This window comes from Thamnophis elegans, chromosome 13 (assembly GCF_009769535.1).
Source record: "Thamnophis elegans isolate rThaEle1 chromosome 13, rThaEle1.pri, whole genome shotgun sequence".
Taxonomy (NCBI): Eukaryota; Metazoa; Chordata; class Lepidosauria; order Squamata; family Colubridae; genus Thamnophis; species Thamnophis elegans.
Window position 1 is genome coordinate 26,056,136 of NC_045553.1, and position 27,147 is coordinate 26,083,282.

At 44.4% G+C, this 27,147-nt stretch overlaps 1 protein-coding gene across 3 annotated transcripts in view; it reads right to left on the minus strand.

Annotated features, from left to right (window-relative positions):
* The window catches only part of SLC39A14 (solute carrier family 39 member 14), a 56,954-nt gene that overhangs the window by 2,915 nt on the left and 26,892 nt on the right, over window positions 1-27,147 (minus strand). For 2 of the 3 annotated variants that reach the window (XM_032229704.1, XM_032229702.1), the window contains exons 3-8: window positions 26,128-26,314; window positions 20,518-20,687; window positions 14,147-14,269; window positions 9,350-9,532; window positions 5,885-6,092; window positions 1,933-2,117 (exon numbers count right to left, since the gene is read on the minus strand). In XM_032229704.1, coding sequence (XP_032085595.1) covers window positions 1,933-2,117; window positions 5,885-6,092; window positions 9,350-9,532; window positions 14,147-14,269; window positions 20,518-20,687; window positions 26,128-26,314 — 1,056 coding nt within the window. Of the gene's footprint in view, window positions 1-1,932; window positions 2,118-5,884; window positions 6,093-9,349; window positions 9,533-14,146; window positions 14,270-20,517; window positions 20,688-23,969; window positions 24,140-26,127; window positions 26,315-27,147 lie in introns of all 3 variants that reach the window. The other variant, XM_032229703.1, reaches the window with a different exon arrangement.

Genomic DNA, 27,147 nt, shown 5'->3' on the forward strand with positions numbered 1-27,147 from the left:
TGCACCCCTAAACCTTTAGAAAAAAAAACCCAGGGGTGTTCAAACTTGACAGCTTTAAGACTTGTTGACTACCGGTTCGCCCAAACCAGGAGGAAAAAAAATGCTGCTGGTTCGGGCCAACCGGTATTTCTGACAATCAGCTGTTTCGCGGGATTAATACTAGCTCGAAAGCAGAATTTCCTACTTTCTAGTTAATCTAAATGGTGTGGCACAGCAGATTTCTTCCCCTCTCGCTGTTCTACTTACCTTTGTAGGCGCGCTCGGTAGCAGGCTACCCCCACCCATCCAGATGTCATCACGGAAGGTCCTGCGCATGCGTGGAGGTGGCACGTTTGAGCTCACATTTGTAAACCCGCAGCAAAGGTACCATATTTTTGGGAGTATAAGATGCACCAAAGTATAAGACGCACCAAGATTTTTAAGAAGTAATTTTTTAAAAAAAGTTTTTGCACTCTGCAGATCTCCCAAACCCTCTGTACATCTCATTTTTTGTGAAAAATGGGGCATGCAGTGAGTTTGAGAGGCCTGCAAAGTGCTCCTTGGGGCTGGGGGAGGGACAAAAACAAGCAAAAAAATGGCCCATTTTTCATGAAAACGGGCCTATTATTTGCCAAAAAAGGGCATACTGTATATACTCGAGTATAAGCCTAGTTTTTCAGCCCACTTTTTGGGCTGAAAAAAGCCGCCTCGGCTTATACTCGAGTCAGTGAAAAATTTGCCTGAAATGGAGGAGAAAAAGGGGCGGGGCCATGCCGCTGGGTGACACTCGTGAATGGCCCAGTGCCCCTGTGAGTTTCCCCTCCCTCTGTGTCAGTTTGCCGCGCAGCGCGCACCGCACCATCCCCCCTCCTCACGTTCTAATGTAATGCAGGGCTGTCTTACGATTCCCCTTCCTCCCCCTCATGCCGCTCTGCAACGATGTCCCACCTCCTCCTTGTTATGGCAAGCAGCCACATAGCGATGTCCCACCTCCTCTGGTACAGTGATCCAATGATAGGAATCACTGTGCCGTGTGTCATAGGAGGCGGGACATCGCTCCCGCGGCTGCACGGGACATCATCATCACAGCGGGACATCAGCATCATGAGGTGAGTGAAGTATTTCATTGAATACACCGCTAGTTTACTGTTTTTCTTTGAAATAAATATTCAAAAACATTATTGGTATCTATTTTTATTTTTGAAATTTACCGGTAGCTGCTGCATTTCCCACCCTAGGCTTATACTCGAGTCAATAACTTTTCCAGTTTTTTGTGGTAAAATTAGGTGCCTCGGCTTATATTCGGGTCGGCCTATACTCGAGTATATACGGTACATAGGCTTTGGGAGACTAGAGTGGTCCTGGGGGATGGGGGGGGGGACAAGTAAAAATTGATTTTTTTTGCTCGTTTTTGCCCTCTTCAGCCCCCAGAAGCACTTTGCAGGTCACCCAAACATTCTGCACATCCATTTTGATGAAGGGAGCAGGGTTTCAGGAGGCTAAAAATGCTGTGTTCAATATATATGACACACCCAGATTTTCCCCCTCTTTTGGGGGGGCAAAACAGTGGTGGGAATATGACCGGTATGCCCTGGTACGCTGGGAGTACCAAATACCATTCCGGTATGGTGCTCCGGAGGGCCCACCTGCCCGTCCGTCCTCCTTACCGATATTTCAGCCGATCGGGGCTTCCTCGCACGTGCATAGAGCAAACGGTGCCTGTGCGATGCTCCGCCGAGCAGCTGGAGCGTCATGGAGCATCGCAGATGGTAAGTACACATGCGCGTGCTGTGCGCATGCATGTGGTAGACGCCCAGCCCCGTTGCACTATATCGGTTGCAACAGAATGCGGAACCCACCAGTGGGGCAAAAGGTGCGTCTTATACTCCAAAAAATACCGTAAATAGATTTCACCCCTGCTCCAACCTATCAACTTCCCTGCCAACCACTTACCATGTCAGCCAACGCAATGTACAGGAACATCCCGCCTGCTAGAGCGAAGATCCAGTTGGCTGAGAAGTGGCTGCCGGCCAATATACCAAAGCCCAGGCCCAGGTAGCAACAGCAAGCCGAGAGGAAGTTGAAGAAAAGGGCTTGCTGGATTGTCATCCCAGCATTCAGCAGAATGACGAAGTCTCCTGCAAAGACGAACCACAATTCCAAAGACGTTTAGAAGGAAGGGGTTGCATTGGAAATACAAAGCTTTGAAGAGCTGATGCCCAATGCACTGAGCCAGAAGCATTTTGCGTTTTTCAAATCAGCTTCTCCCATATTATCAACATACGTTTCTGCTGCTGATATATGTTCTGACTGAGGCTTCCCCAGAGCCTGAAGCAAACTCCTTGTCCCGGCAAAACCCCTTTTTATTAATTTCCTGTGAATTCTGCTCATTCACATCCAGCAAAGTCTTTCAAGGGAGGATTTACGGTCACAGACCTTATCTGGCTTGGAGAACTGACAGGCTGATCTCTGCAAAACTTGGCAAGGAGTCTCGGAGAGTCACGAACCAATTAAGTGAACTAATTGTCTCCTGCAAAATCCACTCCACTTTTGCTCCTCTTTTATTTCTTCTGGGGATGGGGGCATTCATTGTCCACCTGTGCCCTTACTCCCAAGTCGACCCCTCTTCTTTAGCTGCTCCCTTCGTCTGGCAACTCTGCGCATGCGCACACTGGGAACAGGCTCCAGCTGTTCGTCTGCCTCACTGATGTTTGACTCTGAAGGCAGCTGATAACTTGCATATGGCTCTGGCCCTCTCTCTGCCTCTGACGCAGAGCCCTCATCAGAGACTACTCCAGGATTGGCTCATGTTCCTCCCCGACCTCCTCACTGTCTGAATCTGCTGCCAGCTCCACTGGACCCTGGTGGATCACAACACTATATTTCTTCTGCTTTGACAAAACGACCAATATCTTCGTCTAAGCAATAACGTTTTGAATATTATATATATATATTATATTATATATATATATTCTTTTATATAAATCCTCAACATCCACCACCATCCCGGAGGGGACTCAGGGCGGCTAACAAATCAAATCAGGGAAGGGGGAGTACAGACAAAAATAAAAAAACGAAACATAACAATACATAATTTAAAAACACACAACAGTCATACCATTCGAAATGGGGGCAGCAGCTCTTTAGCCCCAGGCCTGTCGGAACAGCCAGGTTTTAACGGCTTTGCGGAAGGCCTGGAGGGTGGTGAGGGTTCGAATCCCCACGGGGAGTTCGTTCCAAAGGGTCGGAGCAGCCACAGAGAAGGCTCTCCTCCGGGTAGTCGCCAGTCGACACTGGCCGGTGGATGGAATTCGGAGGAGGCCTAATCTGTGGGATCTAATCGGTCTAGTGGAGATGATTGGCAGCAGGCGGTCTCTCAAGTACCCAGGTCCAATACCATGAAGGGCTTTATAAGTGACGACTAGCGCCTTGAAGCGTATCCGGAGACAGTTCATTTAGTGACCATCAGAAATTACAACAGCACCGAAAAATGTGACTGATGACTTTTCACACTTATGACCGTTGCTGCATTCCCACAGCCACATGGACAAAATTCGGCCGCTTCACAAGTGATTCATATTTATGACGGTTGCAATGTCCAAGGGATGGGTGGGTCATGTGATCCCCTTTTGCAACCTTCTGACAAGCCAAGTCAATGGAGAAGCCGGATTCACTTAACAACCATGTCACTAACTTTACAACTGCAGTGATTCACTTAACAACGGTGACAAGAAAAGTCGGACATGGGGCAAAATTCACTTAACAAAAGTTTTGGACTCAATTGTGATCATAAGTCGAGGACTACCTGTGGATTAAGCTATCTTGTGGTCTGTTAGTTTTAGAACCTTGTGTCATTCCAACCACTCATTTATAAAAATGTTTTGCAAAATGTTTGTATATTCAACAAGCTTGTCTCAGTGCAGCAGTGGTGGGTTGCAGGAGGTATGCTCTGGTATGGGCGTACCAGAGCCTGCCTGGAGCACCAAGTACCGTTCTGGTACGGTGCTCCGGAGGCCCACTCGCTCGCCCAAATTCCTTACCTGTCCTTTAAAGTCTTTGGCGCTTCCGTGCATGCACATGGCATATACAGCGCCTGCGCTGCACTCCACCGAGCAGCTGGAACATTGCAGAGGCATCGCTGGTAGGTACAACACATTTGCACGCTGCACAACTGTGCACGCGTCCATGTGAGCGCCGCTGGGCCCGTTCCAACTGTACCGGTTGGAACGGGATCCAGAACCCACCATTGCAGCACAGCCTTGGAGTTTGGAGTGAATATTCAAAGAGTCATCATGGCTTAGCAGCTACTGATACGGGATCTCTAATTCACTCGCTGATCCCGAAAGAACTCATAAACTAAATAACCAAACCATCCATGCCAACATTGGTTTCCTCTGTGTCCCTGAATCCCCAAACCCGATATTTATACAAAGACATTTTCTTCCTCCAAAAGAGGCATGAGCTCTTATTTTCAGGGGATGCCTTTTTCACTGTCTCACCGCGTTGCCACCGTACCGACAGTACTGCCCAGTAGGAGCCGTGTGGGTGCTGCCGACCGTCTTCTTCTGTGGCCGCTTGCCACCACTTGCGCACAGTGCCCCCCGACCTCAAAGGTCTCTGATGGCAAAATGGGGGGGGGGGGGGGGGGGCTAACTAAAATTTGGCAGTTTGAATCTAACCAGGATCAAGGTTGACTCAGCCTTCCATCCTTCCAAAGTGGGTAAAATGAGGACCCAGATTGTTGGGGGCAAACGTTGCGGGCTGACTCTGTCAACTGCTTAGAGAGGGCTGTAAAGCACTGTGAAGCAGTATATGTCTAAATGCTATTGGGAAGGAATGAAGGAAGGTAAGAAGGAGGGAGGGAAGGAGAAAGAAGGAAGGAAAATGAGAAGGAAAGAGGGTGGGAGGGAGGTAGAGAGGGAAGGAAGGAAGGAAAAAGGGAAGGGGGAGGGAAAGGAGGGCAGGGAGAGAGGGAAAGAGAAAGAAGGAAGGAAAATAAGGAAGGATAGTGGGAGGGAGGTAGAGCGGGAAGGAAGGAAGGAAAGAAAGAAGGAAGGAGGAAAGGAGGGAAAGGAAGGCAGGGAGGGAGGGAAGGAGAAAGAAGGAAGGAAAATGGGAAGGAAGGAGGGTGGGAGGGCAGTAGAGAGGGAGGGAGGGAGGGAGGGAGGGAGGGAGGGAAGGAAGGAAGGAAGGAAGGAAGGAAGGAAGGAAGGGGGGCGCCACACGCATCAATCCAGAGCTCGTTTCTCAGCTGCAGAGACCTTTCCTGAAGGCTTTGGACAGTGAAATGGAGGTTGGGGGGCAACGCGCACAAGTGGTGGTAAGTGGCCGTAGAAGAAATGGACTGGCAAGGTGAGTCAGCTATTGAGGTATGGGGGGGGGGGGTTTGGCTAAAACTGCCCTAAGGTAATCGAGTGCAGGGCACGTGAGGCAGTTGCCCCAAGCTTGGTTTTTCCCCGTGCACCTCACCCCACCTTGTGCATTCAGGTGAAACGAAGTGTGCCGGGTCTTAACCGGGGCTTATTTTGGGTGGGGTAGGGCTTATATTGGGCGCATGTGTAAAATCAGGCTAGGTCTTATTTTTGGGGTAACATGGTAGTTTCACAATGTGTTTATACAGATGAATGTGTATCACTGAAAAACCCATCGATAATACGATGAGAAATTTTCTTCTACATTTTGGTACAATGCATAGAAATTTTAGAAATCTCTGCTCTGTTTTCTGTTGTTTGTAGTTTTTTCATCTAAACTAACAACGCTCAAATCCATTGGACTTTTCTTTGCAAGGGAGAAGTTCCTACTTTTGATTGTTCCTTAATAAGAATTCCTCTAAGCACATCCCTACAAGGAATTCCTATGCATTTTTTTTTCCAGCTGTGAAGCAGAAATGAAGCAGTGCACACACCTAGCTCATGCGGGAATTCCTCGCAAAGAATGGCCACTGAGGTGCTGATGCCTTGGAAGACTGAGACGGTGAAGGAGGCGCCAATAGCCAGCCCGTCAATGAAATTGTGAAGGCCATCACTCAAGGTTATCATCCAAGCCAGAGTGCCAATGTCCGAGTAACGCACCCCTTTCAACCAATAGCACATGCTTTGAGATGCTTGGAGGTCCTGGAAAAAAGAAGCATGATATTAAATAAAAGCTGAAAATCCCTTATCACAGTGATGGCAAACCTTTTTGGCATCGAGTGCCCAAACCGAAAAGAAGGAAGGAAAACGAGAAGGAAGGAAGCAAGCAAGCCATTTTTGGTGCAGTGGTTAAAGTGCTGTATTGCATGCTAACTCTGCCCACTGCCAGGAGTTTGATCCTGACCGGCTCAAGGTTGACTCAGTCTTCCATTCTTCCCAGGTTGGTAAAATGAGGACCCAGATTGTTGGGGGCAAGAGGCTGACTCTGTAAACCGCTTAGAGAAAACTGTTAAAGCACCGTGAATTGATATATAAGTCTAAGTGCGTTTGCTGTTCTTCAAGTTTTGGGAGAACGTAACTGCAGACCAGATATGTTATGCTATGATTGAAATATTTTAACCTCCCTCTAGAGCAATATGCTAACTTAGATGACACGAGCCTACTTGTTAAAATTTAACAGTTAAATTATAGCTTAATAATTTGAATTTGATCTAACTAAGCGAAATTAAAAATGGGAATTTAGCATGCTGGAACGCAAAAGCACAGCATGGTATTTATTTCCCAGACAACTTCTAAGCCTGATAGGCACTGCAGGTTATTCTTCTAAGAATAATGATGGGGAGCTGGACCGTATTTAAATGTGTCCCCACCTATCCAGAACAAAAGAGGTTAAAATGAAACAGTAATTTGGAACAGCAGAGGAAGGGGTGAGAAACAGACTTTTGGGAAATGGATCTTTTATAACTGATCAAGGGCACAATGCTAGACATTTTGTGAGAGTGCCCTAATAGGATCCTGTCATTTCTTTTTCTATTTCTTTTTTTATTTTGCTCTTTTTATAAGAGCAAGGCCACACTTGGAATATAGCACTCAGTTTTGGTGGCCTCGATGTAAAAAGGATGTTGAGATGTCAGTGTAGAGAAGAGCAACAAAGATGATTCAGGGACTGGAGGCTAAAACATGTGAGGAACGGTTGCAGGAACTGGGTATGTCTAGTTTAATAGAAAGAAGGACCAGGGGAGACATGATAGCAGTCTTCCAATATCTCAGGGACTGCCACAGAGAGGAGGGAGGGAGTTAAGCAGAACAAGAAGCAATGGATGGAAATTAATCAAGGAGAGAAGCAACCTAGAACTGAGGAGAAATTTCCTGACACTTAGAACAATTAATCTGTGGAACAGCTTGCCTCCAGAAGTTGTGAATGCTCCCACACTGGAAGTTTGTCTGAAATGGTGTAGAGTTTTCTGTCTAGGCAGGGGGTTGGACTAGAAAACCTCCAAGGTCCCTTCCAACTCTGTTATTCTATTCTATTCTATATTCCATTCTATATTCTATATTCTATATTCTATATTCTATATTCTATATTCTATATTCTATATTCTATATTCTATATTCTATATTCTATATTCTATATTCTATATTCTATATTCTATATTCTATATTCTATATTCTATATTCTATATTCTATATTCTATTCTATTCTATATTCCATTCCATTCTATATTCTATATTCTATTCTATTCTATTCTATTCTATTCTACTATATTCTATATTCTATATTCCATTCCATTCCATTCCATAACATTGTAACAGAAGGAGCAGCATGGTGGCCTAGAGGTGGAGCTCTCACCTCACAATCAAGAGGCTGTGCATTCAATCCTAGGTAGCAGCAGATATTTCTCTCTCTGGGGGCAAAGGGAAATTATCTGCTGCAAATTCTCCATGGGGGTCAGGAAGGGCATCCAGTCAGAAAATGCTCAGCTCAGTCAGCCTGACTCCACCCCAATGCAAGAGATCACAGGACTGTTAAAATGAAAAATACATTGCAACAGAAGAGCATCTGTATCTATGGCTCAAGGTTAAACTGTGGATCTTTGGGGCTCTCTGAGCTTGGGTTGTTTTTTGGGAAGACATTTCATTGCCTAATCAGGTAACATCATCAATTGAATATGGGATTTGCTCTCCTTTTTAAAAAATATAGGGGGATTTTTCTCCCTGGTAGTTTCTTAATTAAAATATTATTTTTTGCCTGTTAAATGTCAAATATTAATCCCTGCTTATGTAGCTACCGGCTACTGGAGGGGACATATTCTAGTCTTTCCCTCTTAGCCTTTTTATACTCTTTTTTGAATGGTGTGTAAATGTGATTCACTTCTCTATGTCTGTTGATGGCTAATTTAGCATGCTGGAATTCCCTAGCATTTCTGGATTTAGCTTGGTCTAGGATTTTATTCATATACTTATTAAATTTATCTGCCACCCATCTCGCTGTCCTGCTTACAGTTTCTCGATTGAATCTTAGTTGCGGAATGAACATCTGCAAGCGAATAACCAAGCTCAGAGAGCACCAAAGACCCTGTATTTTTGTATGTATGTAGGGCTTGGGGGGGATTAGTATTTATTTTGTGCTGATGTTGTTTGCCATCTAGAGCCTCTGGCAATGATTGTGTGTGTGTGTGTGTATGAGAGGGAGAGGGGGAGGGAGGGAGGGAAGGAGGGAGGGAGGGGGAGAGAGACAGATACAGACACAGAGGGGGAGAGAGAGACACAGAGGGAGAGAGACAGAAAGACACACACACACAGACAGAGAGACACAGAGACAGAGAGATAGACAGAGGGGGGGAGAGGAAGGTGGGAGAGTGACAGAAACAGACAGATAGAAAGAGACAGAAGGAGAGAGACAGAACACAGAGAGACACAGAAAGTAAGACAGAGAGACAGAAAGACACACCCATACACACACACACACAGACACACACACAGAGAGAGAGAGACAGATAGATAGACAGACACAGGAGGCAGAGAGATAGACCGAGATAGAGAGAGGAAGAGGAAGGGGGAGAGACAGAGACAGAAAGACAGAAAGTGACAGAGGGAGAGAGACAGAACACACAGAACACACAGAAAGAGGCAGAAAGACACACACACAGACACACACACAGACACACACAGACAGACAGACAGAGAGGGAGGGGAAGAGAGAAACAGACAAAGAGAGACAGAGATAAAGAGAGGGAGGGGAAGAGATAGATAGAGAGACAGAGAGAGAGAAAGAGCGGGAGGGGGAGAGATAGATAGAGAGACAGAGAGAGAGAAAGAGAGGGAGGGGGAGAGACAGAGAGGGGAGGAGAGGGAAGAGACAGAGATAGATGAGGGGGACGGGGGAGGGCAGAGAAAGACTCACTGACCCCCCAAAGGACCCCAAAGGTTGGGCAATCCTAGTGTAATTATTCACTGACCTGAACAGACAAGGTGCTAACCACCTTCTGATCAGCAGCGGGATTCTTGCATTCCAAATCGCTGCTCTTATTAGGGATCATGTGATCCAGGTCCCCATTCTGCAGTTTTTCAGTCACGCCTTCTTCCTGGTCCTTTTTAGAAGGGAGGGACTCGCTGCTGTAGTGGCTGTGTCCATGAAGGTGCTGGGGAATAAAAGAGACAACTTCACCAAAGAAACCACCAGACCCATGTTTTTATCTGGTATACTTTTGTCCTGCCTTTCTGTGTCAACCTAAGGATTATTTCAATGATCATTAAATATATGAATGAATGTAATAATATCTATGGAAAGCGATTTGAAGTACCACTCAAAACACTTGGAAAATTTATATTTAAACAATGTGGTGTAAGAAGTTAGCACCCACCTCTGTCCTAGAAAGTAAAATATTTAGGAAATATTAAAAAGGCGGAATATTATATTTCCCTGGATGAGAAAAGGAGAAACATGTTTTAAAAACAAAGCAGCTCCCTGCAGCTTCCTTTTTTTCTTGTGCTAGTCAGGCTGTTGGCTGTTTTCTGCAAAGAGGTAAGTCAATAACTGTAAATGCCTATAGAATGTTCAAATTATTAGACTTATTTTTTAAAGACTGCTTTATTGTTCTAGACAACTTAACAAAATGAAAAATCTTTTTAAAATAAACGCTTGATCTGAAGAGGCCCAGTGCTATTGTATCTTCTTTTAAATTGCAGAGAATAACTATATTTCCAGAAAGCCACATCAATTTTAACAGCATCTGTACAAGTATAGTCTGAAATATAACACCACAAACAGTGTATATTGTCTGTACTGTTTGCTGTTTGTTGCAAGGAGGCAAATTGCTGGGAGGTAGAGGCAGATTTTTTCCCCCTGTTTTCCTCCCCAAAAGCTAGGTGTGTCTTATACTTCAGTGCGTCTTATACTCTGAAAAATGCAGTATATAGGAGTTCTTAACGTTAACCAGGTGTCATGCCTGCAAGCCATCTTTTCTTTTTGGACTTCAGGCCTGCCACACTGTATATCATGGGAAACTGGGAGGGTGGATTATATGGAGTTGGGTGATATGTAGCCATAACAACCTTCTTCTTAGAAAGCCAAGGCTGACTTTGTCTCTGCACCTGGCCGGATGTCTTCGTGGCAGTGGAAGATTGGACCATGTGATGGACTTGTAGGTGTGGGGGCAAGATCTTGAACTTTCAACTGGGTGGGGAAACCGGGAAGCTTTCAGATTCAGGTTTTCCCAGATGTGCCAACATGGCTCTCTTAATCAACTGGAACTTTGAGGAATCTCTTGCCTCGGACTCTGATTTTATTTCGGATGCTATTTGGAATCCCAACACCAGGCTGTTGAGTTGTACCTAGAAAACATGTGCTGGTCTTTTTAATACTGCATTAGGGTGACAAGATCATGACACCGTGATCGTATCATGACAAGTTAGCTGCCAGATTCCAATGAATGCTTCCAAAAGTTCTTCCAAGGTAAGGCTACAGGAAGGACATTGCAGTAATGGAGATGTAGTACAACCAAGAGAACTTTGGCCAGGTTGGTGTGACAGGAATTGCAACAACTTGCAAACAACAACGCATGAAATTCCTGGAGAGGAGCACTCCAGGTGCGCTTCTAAGGTATGATTTTAATCTCTTGGATTGAGCATTCTACAAAGGATATTGCCATCTAATTTGCATTGAACCCCAGTAGGTTCATCTCCAGCTCCAGCTCACTATTGCACCTAAGAATAATTGAATGTTTTTAACCAGCAAATGTAAAGCCGAGTGATGACCTCTCTCAGAAGATTCATATACTGTAGATATTAGCTGCAGGGGCCCAGTGGTTAGAGTGCAGTACTGCAGGCTACTTTTGCTGACTGCCAGCTGCCTGCAATTTGGCACTTTAAAACTTGCCAGGCTCAAGGTTGACTCAGCCTTCCATCCTTCCGAGGTGGGTAAAATGAGGACCCAGATTGTTGGGTGGGGGCAATATGCCGACTCTGTAAACTGCTTAGAGAGGGCTGCAAATCACTGTGAAACAGTGTATTTCTAAAGTGCTATTGCTACGTCTGCTGACTGCCGGCAGCTTCCATTTTTTCAGTTCGAATCTCACTAGGCTCAAGTTTGACTCAGCCTTTCAGCCTTCCGAGGTCAGAAAATGAGGACCCAGATTGTTGGGGGCAATAAGCTGACTCTGTAAACTGCTTAGAGAGGGCTGTAAAGCACTGCGAAGCAGTATCTAAGTCTAAATGCTATTGCTGTTAAAAAAAACAAGAAACGGGAGAAAGCTATCATGATATTATAGGTTAAAAGTCTTAGGATACAACATCCCCTTGAGTGTCATCTTTCTAGATATGATCCACCAGGATGGATCTGAATTACTGGTATTGAATCCCATCCCAGCAGTCCAAGATCATAGATCAGCTGATGGCATCCAAAATCACCACGAGTTCCAAAGTCTTTTTCTCACTAAGCTCTTGCCTATCAGGAGGTCGATCAAAAAAATCTCCATCCCATATCATTCATTATTAGGTCTATTAGACAAGTTTCAACCAGATAAAAGTGACTTGCTATTCATTACGGGACACCACATTTTACCCATTATTATAATCCTTCCATTACTATAGGTTTTTTTTTTAGCTTCACAGCTATTGCCATATTTGTATACCTCAGTTCAAAAACTGCTCTACCGCAGATGTTTTGCAACATTTCCAGGCTATGCAACGTAATGCATAGTGCCTGACAATCCGCAAAAGGTCATAATCATTAAGTGCTCCGATTCATTTGTTAAAAGGAATCTTGTCCAAAAACGTCTTTCCGAAAGTTCATGTAAGCAATCCTATTGGGCACTTTCTGAACCTATGTGTACATTGGAACAGGCAACAATTCTTTTCTCAGATATGATTTTCCTTTGTCCTTCTTTATTGACTGTTCCTTCCAATATCTACTCCATCATTTGCTCAGCTGTTTTAATTCTGACGTGTTCTATCCTTGTTTTTTTACCTGTGATCAGTAATGAAAACTTTGAAAAGGGGAGAAACAGGGAATTCTAACAAGCAGGCAGAATCTATTTCATATTCTGCACAAAATATATCCCATATTAAAACTGGAAAGGAAACTCCAGATGTATTTTTACTATTGTTCTCTTGTAATGGGTATTAAGCTAATGGGATTAAACTTTCAGAAATTTTTTGAGGGTGTAATCAAAATACAATTACAAAAACTTCCATGAAAAATAATGTTAGGCAGGCTCATTGGTTTCTTCAAATGTTTATTACAACCTTTCCAGAAAATACGCCAGAGCAGGTACTATTTGTGGCCTGCCAGCAGAGCTGGCAGCAGATTCAGACAGTGAGGAGGTTGGGGAGGAACATGGGCCAGTCCTGGATTCTGGGGAAGGCTCTGATGAGGGCTCTGTGTCGGAGGCAGATGGGGGGCTGAGGCCGTCTGGCAGTTCTCAGCTGCCTTCAGAGTCAGATATCAGTGGGGCAGACGAACAGCTGGAGCCTGTTCCCAGTGTGCGAATGCACAGAGTTGCCAGACGAAGGGAACAACTAAAGAACAGGGGTCGACTTGGGAGTAAGGCCACAGGTGGACGGTGAATGGCCCTTCTCATAGGGCATAAAAGAGGAGCGAAAGGGAAGTGGAGTTTGCAGGAGACAATTAGTTCAACTCATTAGGGTGAAGATCTGTTCCTGACTTCTTGCCAAGTACTTGCTGCTACAGCGTGGTGTTTGGAAGATATTGGCCTGGCAGCTCTCCAAGCCTGATAAAGGTCTGTAGCTGTGAAATCTCATGAAAGACTGTTGCCCGGGACTTTGCTGTAGAGGAATTCCCTTTAACCCAAATAAAAGGGGTTTTATCGGGACGAGGCGTCAGCTTCGTGCTTTTGGGAAGCCTAAGTCCGAACAGATACCTTCTCTGAAAAAAAAGTTGACTGCATACTTAATCAATGTTTTTCAAGCTTGGGACCTTTAAGACAGGATGGACTTCAATTCCCAGAATTCCCCAATCGGCCATTTAACCAGGTTGGCTGGGGAATTCTGGGGGATGAAGTCCACCCATCTTAAAGTTGCCAAGTTTGAGAAACCCTGTGATAGATCCTAAATAAAACATGTAATCAAGGAAAGAGTGAAACTATCCTAGGATAAATGCTATAGCAGCAAAGCCAAAAGAGAACCGGTTGTTGTCCTACACAAAAACTCCAGAACACACTGTAACAAACAGGGATCTCCCCCATGGACATTTTATCAGACAATTTTTTTAAAATAGTTTGCAAACCATCTTTGATAATCTGGCAGAATTTCTGCTCCTAATATATTTGGAAGAAATTGCAAATCTTTAGTTCCTTATCACTTGGTTATATCTGATGCTTGTGAAAGGGGGTAGGTGGGACTAGGGGGGCATGATAGTATTTAAGAGGTTGCGACAAAGAGGAGGGGGTCAATTTATTATCCAAAGCACCAGAGGGCAGGACAAGAAACAATGGATGGAAACTAATCAAGGAGAGAAACAACCTGGAATCAAGAAACAACTTCCTATCAGTGAGGACAATTCACCAGTGGAACAGCTTGCCACCAGAAATCATGAGTGCTTCATCACTGGAGGTTTTTAAGAAGAGACGGGAGAGTCACTTTTCTGAAATGGTATAGGTTTTCCAGCTTGAGCAGGGGGTTGGACTAGAAGACCTCCAAGGTCTCTTCTAGCTCTATTCTGATTGATTGATTGAAAATGCAATTAAGTTCAAAAAGAAAAGGAACTAAAGATTGCATCAGGAACAATTGAGGCTTACCTGATCCTTCTGTTTGAGGAGCATCTTCAGTATTTTCTCAGTGAAAAAAAAGAGGTAAAATCCCCCAAAGACAACCGCAGATTTAGAGACATAATCATCTTTCTGTGGATTGAAGCCAAAGGCCTGGAGGAGATGGGGAGATAAGGAGTTAGCTATCAAAAGTATAAATAAATAAATAAATAAATAAATAAATAAATATTACCCTCCTTTCTATCTAAAGCTCTCTCTTCTTTTCTTCTCACCTCTAGGTAAAGGTAAGGTAAAGTTCCCCTTGCATATATGTGCTAGTTGTTCCCGACTCTAGGGGGCAGTGCTCATCTCCGTTTCAAAGGAGCCAGCGCTGTCCGAAGACGTCTCCGGAGTCAGAAATGCTGAAGGCGCATGGAACGCTGTTACCTTCCCATCAAAGGTGGTTCCTATTTTTCTACTTACATTTTTTAAATGTTTTCGAACTGCTGGGTTGGCAGAAGCTGGGACAAGTAACCGGAGCTCACTCTGTTATGTGACGCTAGGGATTCAAACCTGCCAACCTTTCTGATTGACAAGCTCAGCGTCTTAGCCACTGACCCACACATCTCACCTCTAAGGGTAGGCCAAAGAGGAGTTAAAAAGCTCCAGAGCTTGAGAATCTACTCGAGAAATGTGTTTCCTGGTCATGAGTCTCTCAGTTAGCCCACATCAGATATCATCTCATTTTACTAAGCAACTAACAAATGAATGTTTAGCTATCTCTAAGTTTGATGCGTTGAAGTTTCTGCTTTTGATGCGTGCATTTAACACGTCTTGTTTCTAATGCTCTGGCCTTGTGCACAATTCTAAAACACATTCAACAATACAGTCACACACTCTTCCATAGGAATACATCCCTTCCGGGCTTCGAGGGGAGGAGCTGCCGCCGTCGGGAGCTCAAAAAAGCTCCTGCCAGGACTCTGGTTCGTATATCTTATAAGATCTATAGATATCTCCCCTTTCTGGCAGAAAGGGGCAGAGAGGAGGTCAGTCGTTAGGATCTCTTTGTAATTCATAGCTTTTTTTTTGCTGTGAATGGAGAAGAGATTCAACATTAGCTGAGCCTTTACTCCGGCCAGTTTTCCGCGCTGCCTTTTTTGCAGCCTAGGCAGATTGCCTCCCCCCCCAGGACAAAGCTAAGCTATTTAAAAGCCAATCCGGGCGGGGACCATTCCCGAGGAATTTCTTCTATTACTATTTAAAATACCAGCTTCAATTTCGCAAAAGGCTCCCTTTCTTTTTTAGCTGCGTCACAAGATGGCGATCTCGTAGCTTTTGTGTTTGATGTGACGTACCTAGTAAGCCCTACCCTCCTGAAGGCTTCTCCGTACTAATTGCTAAAAGATTAACTGAGGGGAGCACAGACTTTGATTTTTGGCTCGCTTGATTGCTTGTCTTTTATTTTTATTCTGGAATGGCTCCCAAACCTAAACAGAAGCGCTTCCTTAATAACATATCTCCAAAAACTGCTATGAAGCCGCTACCCTTGTCTCCTACACCCTCCACGGGAGATTTGCTAACACAAGAATTCCTCCTCAAAACGCTTAATGATTTCAGACAGGAGATTAATCAACTGATATCGGATTTATGTGATCAATTTGATGCTAAAATTGCTCAGGCAAAGCAGGATATGATCGGAGTAATGACAGTCATGACAGATTATATTGCTGAAACAGAGGACAAATTGGAACTTTTGGAAGAAACTAACCTTAATCTGATATCAAAAATCCAAACGTTAGAACAGGAAATTGAATCTGCCCAAAAAGAACTTGTCATGATAAATTATAACAAGGCTGCCTTTGCCATACGAGTTAGAGGACTGCGTGAAAACCAACAGGAGAATTTGAAACAGACATTCTTTGAGGCTTTCAGTCGCTTGGTGGGAAGTCCGGGACTTAACTTTGATTGGCAGATTCAAAGAATTTACCGCCAGAATTCCTGGGTAGCAAAACAGCGACAGCTTCCGAGGGACATAATAATATACTTTACTACAAGGGAATCTAGAAATGAGATAATACAGAGGCTTTACGGAAAGAGGTTGATAATTGATGGGGAGGACTTGATTGTTTTTAAAGAGATACCATTTCAAATATTAAGAACAAGAAGACAGTACGCTTTCTTAACCGAAGAACTCAGAAATTCTCAGATTCCATACAAATGGGAAGTCCCAGCTGGTATTACAGTTACATTTGGCAATCAAAAACACCGCATTAACTCCGTCTGTGAAGCCCGAAAATTTTACTACGAGACCCTGAAGGCGGGACTTCCTGATTCATCCGGATCTGGGGAGAGGCAAGGAGAAGGAGAAGACAAACAGCGAGACACGTGGCTACAAGGTGGAGGGTGTTGTTTTTCTCTTTCGGAAGGGCAGAAGACTAAAGAATAAAGACTAAGCGATGTTTTTAAAGTTTTATGATTTCTGTCTGGGATAAAATGGAAAAGTGGCATATCGATGATGAGACATGGAGACTGAAAGAAGCGTTGCTGATTGTGGACATATATTGTACAGAAGTTTTGTCTGAACTCTAACTCAAATTGTGCATGAACTATTTTCTTAGGCGAGGAGAGCGGAAATTGTGATCTTTTTGAGTTGCGGTTTGGGACGAACGGAGTTGGGAGGTGCGTGGGAGAGGGAAGGGCAGCGAAAGTTTAATTAGATTACCTGGGGCTAGAACGCAAGCTGATGTTTGTTTGAGCTGCTATATCAATATAAAGTTAAGAAAGACTGGTCGGAGAATCTTCAGGAAAGTGGAGTAAACATGGGAGGAGCAATGAATGTGGATAAAATATGTATGTGGATATGGATAAAGGCAGGGTGGAAGGTAAAAAATTTATATGTGGAGGTGGGTAAGGATAGAAAGGGAGGTGTTGGAAATGAAAAATGAAAGAAGTATTTGAGTTTAATGGTGTTATAGAAAGGTTTGGATATTTGGATAAAAAAGAGATAAATTAAAGGTCTGAATAGATAGACAAAGCAAGGAGACTTTTAGTTGGGGAATTCTAATTGATCAACTTACCTGGCTCTAATACAGTTTGATACCCTGCAAGTAGCAAAATAATCGAAATTTGGAATGAGTCACATTGTTTAAGATTTACAGATAATGGGAAGCTGTGTTAACGTAGTGGGTTTATTGACCCTTTTTGTTTCTTTCTTCTTTTTGTGTGTGAGTGTGGGTGTTGTTTATTTCTTATTTTCTACTATTTTTCCTTTTTCTTTTTGGCTTTACTTTTATTTTATTTTTTTAATTTTAAAGTTAGCTGGCCTTATTATACTCAAATGCTTGTTAAAGAATTATGCCGGGCATGGGACCTGCGAAGCTGTAAGGGGGTTAGGGAGGGGGGATTATAGGGGGGAGGGGGGAGGGTGGAATTACAGTTTCAATCCTTAGAACAATAAGAATTCACTTGTGTACTGCGGCTCGTTTTTCTTTTTTTTTCTTTTTTTCTTTTTCTACTTTTATTGTAAAAAACAAATTGAATTGTATGGATACACCAAAGTGAGGAGAAGAGGGAAAGAGAAGGGAGAAGTAAAGAGGGAGTGAGAGGGAATGTATGGAGGGTGAAATGGAGGGAGGGGGAGATGTCTGAGGGGGTAGGGAAGTAGAAGAGGGGAATGCTGGAGGGGTGAAAGGAAAGTTGGAGGGGGAGAAGAGAGGGTGTATGGGGGAATGAAGTGTTATGTGGGGTTTTTTTTTTTCCTTTTTTCTTTTTTTTTTATGCACAGTATATAAGTGATTGTATAAAATGAAAATGAAAATGAAATAAAAGATATATATGATGAGAATATAACTAATGACTGTGGAAGAGATGCACCAAAGCTAATTGTAACCGATTGACACACTTTCCTCAAGATGTAATGTAAGATGATGGGTTCTTTGGTGTTTGTTTAATAAAAATAAAAATTATTTGGAAAAAAAAAAAAAAAAAAAAAAAGGAATACATCCCTTCCACATGGAGACCATGTCCAAGAGAAAGCTGGTGTTGAATTCTGGCATTATACGTAGAAGGTAAAAGAAGCAAGCTAATACATCCAATAATTTAGCTGGTGAGTTCCATTTGCAAACTGAAGTTGCACGGTTAAAAATTCAGCTAAGAGACAGGACTGTATCAAATAGCAGATTCAGAAAGACCAAAGTTGATTCTTTTTGGCCTCTTAGCTTTGCTTTGAGAGCACAAAAATCATCATTTGACATTTCAGTTCCATGATGAACCAGCTGATGCGTCATATGCAATATTAGCATGTGGAAGGTATGTTTCCTATTCATTTTAGATCAGAAACACTGTGGGCCTTGCATGCTTTCACGAGGAATACGGGCATATGGAAAAGATTTGGAACTACCCACGTTTCCCCCAAAATAAAACCGGATCTTATATTAATTTTTGCTGCAAAAGATGCATTAGGGCTTATTTTCAGGGAAATATGGTGCTAAATGTGTCTTGTCTGGCTGACAATCTTAACCAGGGCTTATTTTATGAGCATTTGGGAAAATCATGCTAGGACCTATTTTCCAGTTGGGTCTTATTTGGGGGAAAACAGGGTATCTCGTACTCTGTGCTGAAAAAACTTCATCACAAAAGCAGGATGAAAAGGGCCAATGCCTTTCAGGCCCCAAGCCTAATGGTGAAATCTATTTTTTTACTACTGGTTCTGTGGGCGTGGCTTGTTGGGGGGGTCATGTGACTGGGTGGACATGGCTATGTAGTCATATAACTGGGGGATCAAAAGACAGAAACTCACTTTAACAATGCTGGAGCAAGGTTGGACTAGATGACCTCCAGGTACATTCCAGCCCTGGATTATCTTCTGAAGCTGCGTCTAGTGCCAGGTTTGTAGTCCTTCCTTCTTCTCCTTTTTCCCTCTCTTCACCCCCTCTCTTTCTTTCTCTTTCTTTCTCCCTTCTTTCTTTCTTTTCCTTTCTCCCTTCTTTCTGTCTTTCTGTCTTTTTCTGTCTTTCTTTCCGTCTGTCTGTCTTTCTTTCTGTCTTTCTTTCTATTTCTTTCTTTTTTTTCTTTCTTTCTTTCTCAGCACCCCCACCCCCTCTTTTTGGCCTAGCAGGCTTCAGAAAAGCCTGCTGGGAGCAAAAACGGACCTCCCACATTCCACACCCCACCCCCATGTTTCCAGAGAACCTGTAGTTAAAAAATACTTAAAAGTTTTTTTTTTAAGTTCCAAAGATGAGCTGTGCGATGTGTGATTGTCAGAATGGGTTTTTTAAAAAAAACTTTTTAAAATACTTTTTACTACCAGTTCGGGTGAACCGACCAAAATCAGTAGCATTTCACACCTCCCCAAGTCTCCCTCCATAAAAGAATCTGCAAGTTCCCCAATCTTTCCAGCTTGGCAGACCAATGGGGAGGGGGGAGGCAAGGAGAAGAGAGGATGGTCCCGCACGAGTGGCCGGCAAGTGTACACACACAGCTCCATTTGCACAAGCTACAGCCATGCACACCGGCCACTCATGCAAATGGAACACACACACACACACACACACACATTTGCTGCTCACACAAATGGGGATGCGCACACACACCTGCTCGGCCGCCACTTCTGCAACTCGGTTCTGAATGGATCACGGCCCAATAGTGAACCAACAGCCCGGGCGTTGGGGACCCCTGTGCTGTAGAATGTGGAGACAATTTTCCAGGGGTGAAATAAAGCAGGTTCTAACAGGTTCTGGAGAACCGGTAGCAGAAATTTTGAGTAGTTCGGCGAACCAGCAAATACCATCTTTGGCTGGCCGCAGAGTGGGGTGGGAATGGAGATTTTGAAGTCTCCTTCCTCCAGGAGTGGGGATTTTGCAGTATCCTTCCCCTGCCACCCCCACCAAGCCACCCCACAGAACCGGTAGTAAAACAATTCGAATTTCACCACTGCAATTTTCCCACAGCCTATTGATCTTCTCCTAATCCTTTTCTTGGGAAATTACCATGGTCAACATATCTGCTGCCAGAGCATTTCGCAGGAAATTAGATTAATGACACTTTGGCTTAAACCAGCACAACTGACCTGTGGTTTTACTGTTGATATGGGATTCCTTCCCTGTTAGATTGGCACGGAACGTTTAGTCTGTGTTCCTTATCTTAATTGACATTTGTTCTGAAGATGCCAGATTCCGGATTGAGTTAATTTAGTTAAAAAATCCCTTTCCGAAAGGTAAATGCCTAAATTAATGGCCCATTATTTCCTTGTGCTAACAGCTCCACAACCTGATATTTGGATGTCTTACACATTTCCACCCTAACTACAAATGAAGGGAGCTTCTCCTGAAAGCGATGAACAGCTACCACAAAGTAGGTCACACTGCAGACACCACACAATCATCGACAATAGCATAACCCAGGCCCAGAGGCCCTTGTCCTACCTCGGGAATGAGCTGGAAGAGGGCGTTGGAATAAAGAGTGCCAATGGCCAGAGCTATGAAGTAGAGGAGCAGCCGCTTGTAAAAGGTCTTCTTCATGAAAGGAACCACACTGGCCCCGATCAGGGAGCAGAGGGAAATGATGGTCACACAGAGGAAACCGTAACCCCAGACTGCAGGTGTGAGAGAGTCAATCCCGCCCCGATGAAATCACAGGAGGGAGAAAGACACAGGAGGGGAAAAGAACCAGAATGTACAAAAAAAAGAATTCACACCGAGGGATGAAAAGGGGAGACAGAGAAAGAGACAGAGAGAGACAGAGAGAGAGAGACAGAGAGAGAGAGAGAGAGAGGGAGAGAGAGAGAGATTTATTAATGATTGATACACAAAGATTGATTCAGTCATGCTTGAAGCACTCTTGGGCACTGTAGCACTATGGAAAACTCCTTCTTGATGGGAAGTCCAACATGGTCCAGGAGAAGGGCCTTCTCTACCGTGGCTCCTGCCCTTTGGCACATATTACACACAGACACACCCAGAGGTGAGAATGGCTCCCATCCTTCTGAGCTTTACAAAGACCTGAAGACCTATCTCTGCCAGATGACCTGGGTTCCCCATGAGGGAGCAATCATCACCCTGGAGATGGTTGATGAATGAAGAGGCAATCCCATCTCCTTGCTGTGCACCCTGTTCCCCCTCTCCTCGTTTTTTTCCCTAGAATTTTATTTTGATTGGGATTTTCATTTTTCTCATTTTAGAAACATTCAACTGTCAGGATGCGAATGTTTTTAGGGCTGTACGCTGCCCAGAGTTGTTTTGATATGAGAGGGGTGTCAAATTAATTAATTAATCAAATAAAGTATCTATCTATCTATCCATCCATCCATCCATCCATCGCTGTGTGTGAGTGTGTGAATGTTCCAGCATAACCCTGGAACGCCTTGAGCAATTTCAACCAAACCTGGTACACAGTTACTTGCTCTCTGGAAACAAATACTGTGGAGTAAGACACCTCTAAAACCCCTAGGAGGGTGTGTGTTCTGTTAAGATACAGCCTGTTGCGCCTTAAAATGACTTCTACTGTACTACCATAAAATGGCTTCTACTGTACAGTGCAGTGGAGTTGCCATGGTAATGGCTTCACGGTACTCCACAAGGGGACTCCCTCTGGTAAGGGGGAAAATCCAACATTAGAAATTACGTTTGGTCTGGACATTTCCCCCCTATAGATAAATACCTGGGCAACATGGGGTTATTGGCTAATAATTAATAAAAACACAAGGGTGGAGATGAGACCCTCCGCGGGCAATGATCAATAAATATAACCTCGCTATAAGGGTCTCTAGTATTAATCCAATATTTTGCACCAGATTGGAAGTTTTTCTAATTTTATGGCGAGGGTCTGCTCACCGCAATCCAACTCACAGTGTTCAGATCGATACTAAAGCTCTAAGTCTCCAGCCAGGTAGACTTCCAAGTTGTCTCTACTCCACCAGTAGGACATTTTTTTCCAAATCTGTTCAGCACATAGACTCAAGAAGGAGATGAAGTGCCAGAGCCCAAGAGTGATACAGGCAAAACACAAGCCATCCCTTGCCTGCGTATACGCTTCTATCTTCTGTGTGTGTCCTATACGCTTGTTATAGGACAAACACAGTACTGAAATATTTGTTGCGCGAGGCATAGAGATTCTGAACAACTGATTGGCACCATCATATTTCAACAGTGGTTACAAGACAATTTGACAATGGAGATGGCACATTGACAATTACTTCTCCTCCTGTTGGATCATAAAGACATATTTTAGTTTTCAAGCAACAAAACATTACGTTGACGGTTTGGGAACGAAAATATCCATGAAGTCTATGAAAAAAGGATTACCCAAAACAATGCTATAGGCAGGTTGGCATTATCCAAATAAAACAAAAGTTGAAAGGATTCCTAAGGAAAGGTACTGATTTCTTTTTATTACTTTCTTTTTTCTCCCAATGAGAGAAGCCAATCAGTAGGAAGTCTAATGTAGAGACTATAAAAATAGTGTGTTTCCTGAAAATAAGGCAGGGTCTTATTTTCTTTTGACCCGCGAAATAAGCGCTTGGCCTTATTTTCGGAGAGGTCTTATTATTTTTGAGGTGCTGGAGGCAGCGAGCATGGTCACTTCATGGCTGCTGCTGTGTTGCAATATTTCCAAGGAGGGCTTATTTTCTAGGGTGGGCTTATTTTAGCGCATACGCTCAAAAGCCCAATTGGGCTTATTATCCGGGGAGGTCTTATTTTCAGGAAAACAGGGTAGCCTTTCCCATAAAAGGCCAAATGAATGCTCATTCTGCTTCTCACCTTTGCCTGAGAAACAGGGTTATCTAGGCCACCAAAGTTGAGACAGAATGTTATGCCGGAAGACAATTAAGACTTTAAAACCTGCAACTAGAGTTCATGGCTATATTTAAGACATCCCCAAAACGTACAATTAAAAAACCACAATTTACAAAAGATTAGATCTCCAAGAAACCTCCTTCATTAATGAAAATAAACCAATTACTGAAAGAGGAACCAATAAAGGAATCTGAGAAGTCAAGATAAAAGATGGGACGTCCTCCCATATACCGGTGCCAATATGGTGTTCGTTCGTTTCTTCCTTTTACAAAAAAAAATGACCTTTATGGTGCTCAACCATAGCTCTTTCCTACCTACATTGTTTCACAGGCCAAAAAGACACTGAAGTGCTAGAAAACCCGGGGTTAAGTCTGTATGCCTCTCATTTATCATCATGCTATTGCTGTCGTCCGTCCTTCCTTCCTTCCCTCTGCCCACTGCTAGCAGTTCGATCCTGACTCAGCCTTCCATCTTTCCAAGGTCAGTAAAATGAGGACCCAGATTGTTGGGGGCAACAGGCTGACTCTGTAAACCACTTATAGAGGGCTGTAAAAGCACTGTGAAGCAGTATATAAGCCTGTGCTATTGCTATCTTCCTTCCTTCCCTCTGCCCACTGCCAGTAGTTCGATCCTGACTGGCTCAAGGTTGACTCAGCCTTCCCTCCTTCCAAGGTGGGTAAAATGAGGACCCAGATTGTTGGGAGCAATAGGCTGAATCTGTAAACCTCTTAGAGTGGGCTGTAAAAGCATTATGAAACGGTATGTAAGTCTAAGTGCTATTGCTATCTAACCATGGAGGGGACTTGAGTTATTGCCTTCTACATTTTTGTCGTGTGAAGCGGCCAACATATCCCATGTGCAGGCACAGAAACCATGCACACGCCTGGACATATCACATGAAGGAGAATCTCTATTCTACTCCCTTTATTTTTAGGGAACCTCCCTGGGCCCCGAGTGATGACAAAAAATCGAATTTCAAAAGCCACTGAGAATCAAGCAGCCGATCGGGTACCAGAAGATAAATGGGTGGATGTGATGGGCGACGGGGATCTGTGAGCAGGCGGGGTTTGTTCTTACTGCACCTCTGGGATGAGCTGGAACAGGGCGTTAGAGAACAGGGTCCCGATGGAGAGTGCGATGAAATAAGTTAGGATTCGTGTGAAAAAGACCTTCTCAGTACAGGGCACGATGAAGACTCCAAGGAGGGAGGCGAAGTTGATCAGTGTGACACTGAAGAAACCAAAACCCCAGACTGTAAACAAGAAGAGAGAAGGGCAAGTTTACCCAAATAATTGAAAACTGGGACTGGGCCTTTAAACACAGGAGAGGTGTTTAAGAGAAAGGTGTCAACTCGCAAAAGCCTTTCTAGTCTGCTCTCGAGTTGCCATGGGCAGCAAGGGGGGAGTATATTCTACTCATACCTTCTTCCAGGGTCGGATCTCAGATTACCAAAGTAGGGCCTTGTTGAAGAATGGGATTTATGACACAGACTGAGAGGAGGGGGGAAACTGGGTCAAAACGAGCCATAAATGACATGCGGCAAAGTTGCCCGCACTCGAGTAATGCCCCGACATGCTGCTCCTAATAAATAACTGGTTTTCTCTTGAGATTCATGAGTTAATTAGGGCATCTGTTGGAACCTTGACAAAAGGTCTAAGGCAGGGGTGTCAAACTCAATTTAACTGAGAGCCGCATCAGGGTTGTGTTTGACCTCAGGGGGCTGGGGTGGGCGTGACCAGCTTGACGTCGCTCGTGTCTGGGACACCTGTGGTGTCCCGAGTGCTCTGCCAGTGAAAACAGGCTCTCAAGCTCCATTTTCGACTGGGAAGGCTTCCTGCAACCCTCTGCCAGCAAAAATGGAGCTTGGGAGGGCCGTCCATGGGCCGGTTCTTCACTGTTTCCAGGGTAGCCTTGCGGGCCAGGTCTAAGCATCCCGTGGGCTGCATTCAGCCCGTGGGCCTTGCGTTTGACACCTCTGGTCTAAGCTAATGCCAGAGAAGTTCTTTGGCAAGTTGGCACGGAAGCTTTTGATGAGCAACTCTTCCAACCAGTTGGCTAATTCCCGCCATTTTTTCCCTAAGGATGGGGGTGGGGTGGAGGAAGCTGTTCAACCTTCTACTCAAACCCAGTCCATGAACAGTGTCAAAAGATCAGACACAGGCAGGGGAGCTAACATGTAACTTGACGAGGCCAAAGCTGGGTGTTGAAAAACAAAGTGCGAATGGAAAAGTTGAAATGTGTATTTTCAGAGACTGAAAGTGCTCGCCACACATGTCATCCGAGTTAAGTCAATCAGTAAAAGTTTGGCTTGGAATTGCTCGGCTTATGGCCAAAGCAAACGCACCGTGGTACTGTGACCAGCCAAAAAAAGCAATATGGGTTAATTATTTTTTAAAGAAAAACATGGATAAAATACGCTAAAATTGTGTTTGTTAATGAGGGACGTAATTGTCTTGCTGACAGACATCTCTGAAAGATAGGAATAGCACTCAGATCATTTCAGATCTTGTATATAACTTCTTCAGCATTCTATTTACAGAGCCCCCCTCTCCCCCCCACCTAATTCACCAAAAGGATGGGGTTAACCTTGGTGGATTTGTTGCTTTTTAAAAAAAAATATTTTGGGGGATTGGAGGGATTAAATGGGTGCCTTAAGCCTCCAAGGCTGTAAGAAATCTACAATATCCATTAAAACCCCTAAATTAGAAAAAATAAATTAAAACCCCCTAAATTAGAAAAATTGGAATTTAAGGGACCAAAAGAGGCACACATGGCTTTTGCATGAACTCACCGTCTCCTGGTGACTGGCCCAAAGTTACCCAGCCAGTTTTCATGCCTAAGGTGGAACTGGAACTCACCATCTCCTGATGATTGGGCCAGCATGGTAACCCCTACACCAAACTGACTGTCCGAAGTAGATACTTACTTGAAATTAAGTGGTTGTAAAGCCATCTTTGCAGCAGGGAGGCTCATAAGCTTCCTGAAAACCAGCTTTGGAAAGCAACATACACATTTTTTAAAAAATTAAAAGAGAATAAAGCTTTGTACATCTGCTCTTAGTCCTCTGTTTCTTGCAGCTTCTGTACTACAAGACTAACCTTTTTGGCACAGCGGCAGCTGGAAAGGGAAAACCGATTAGAAGGACACCTGTTCTTCCTTCCACACCTTAAGAAGGCGATTCGGAAGATTTAGACTTCAATGCCATGAAGGGCCAAGATAAAACGGGCCGAGTGCACGCACCTTCGGTAGAGCTCGGTTTCCCTTCCTTCATCCATTCCTCTTCTTCTTTCTCCAGGTTCTCCGGCAGGCAGGCCCTTGACTCCAGCTGCTGCAAGATAGTTGGGCAGAATTCCTTGAATTCGCTCTGCCCCAGAGGGGACGATTCACTCAGATTGTGGGTGGCGAAGAGCTCCGAGGAACTGAAGCACTGCAAGGCAAAAAGGTTGAGATGTCCAGAGACGGTCTTATCCAGGGGTGGGCTTCAAAGATTTTAGCAAGGGGTTCTCTGCATGGTTGCTGGGTGGGGGTGGCCATGGTGGGGGTGGCCTCCTGTATCATGGGGGGGGGGGCTTTTTACTCTCCCCGGGCTCCTCAAGTCTCCAGGAGGGTGAAAATGTCCTCCCCCAGACTCCAAAAGCCTGTTTCCAGCCTTCTTGAACTTCCAGTAGGCCCATTTTTCGCCCTCCATGAGCCTCCGTGCGCACCTTGCACTTACCTGCATCCAGAATAGGCCGCATGGGAACTCCTGGGAGGGGAGGGGCGGGGCCAGACATGAATGGGATTTGAGGGTTCTCTGAAGTGCACAGAATCTTAGTTAGAGGTTCTCTCAAACTCCTGCGAACCCCCAGCAGCCCACCCCTGGTCTTGTGCTCCTTCAGACACGCCGGTGATGCATGCCTCTCATCTCCTTTCCTTAACTTTTCAGCCACAGCATCTTCTTCTCCCTCCCTCTCAGGCATTCGGAAGCAAGGCTTACATCCAGTTTTTGACATTCTACAAATTCATGTGAACTTTCACTCCACATTCCCTCCTTTTTCCAAAGATTGTCTAGGTCAGGGGTGTCAAAGTCAATTTCATTGAGGGCTGCATCAAGGCTGTGGTTGAGGGGCTGGGTGGGTGTGGCTGACCAGTTGACACCACTCTCCAAATGCTGGCATGTTTCCTCTTTGCATTGAGTACATTGGGCCGAAGCTGCTGTTGTGGCCCACCAGTGGCCAGCAGAGCTGGCAGCAAAGTTAGCCAGTGAGGAAGTTGGGGAAG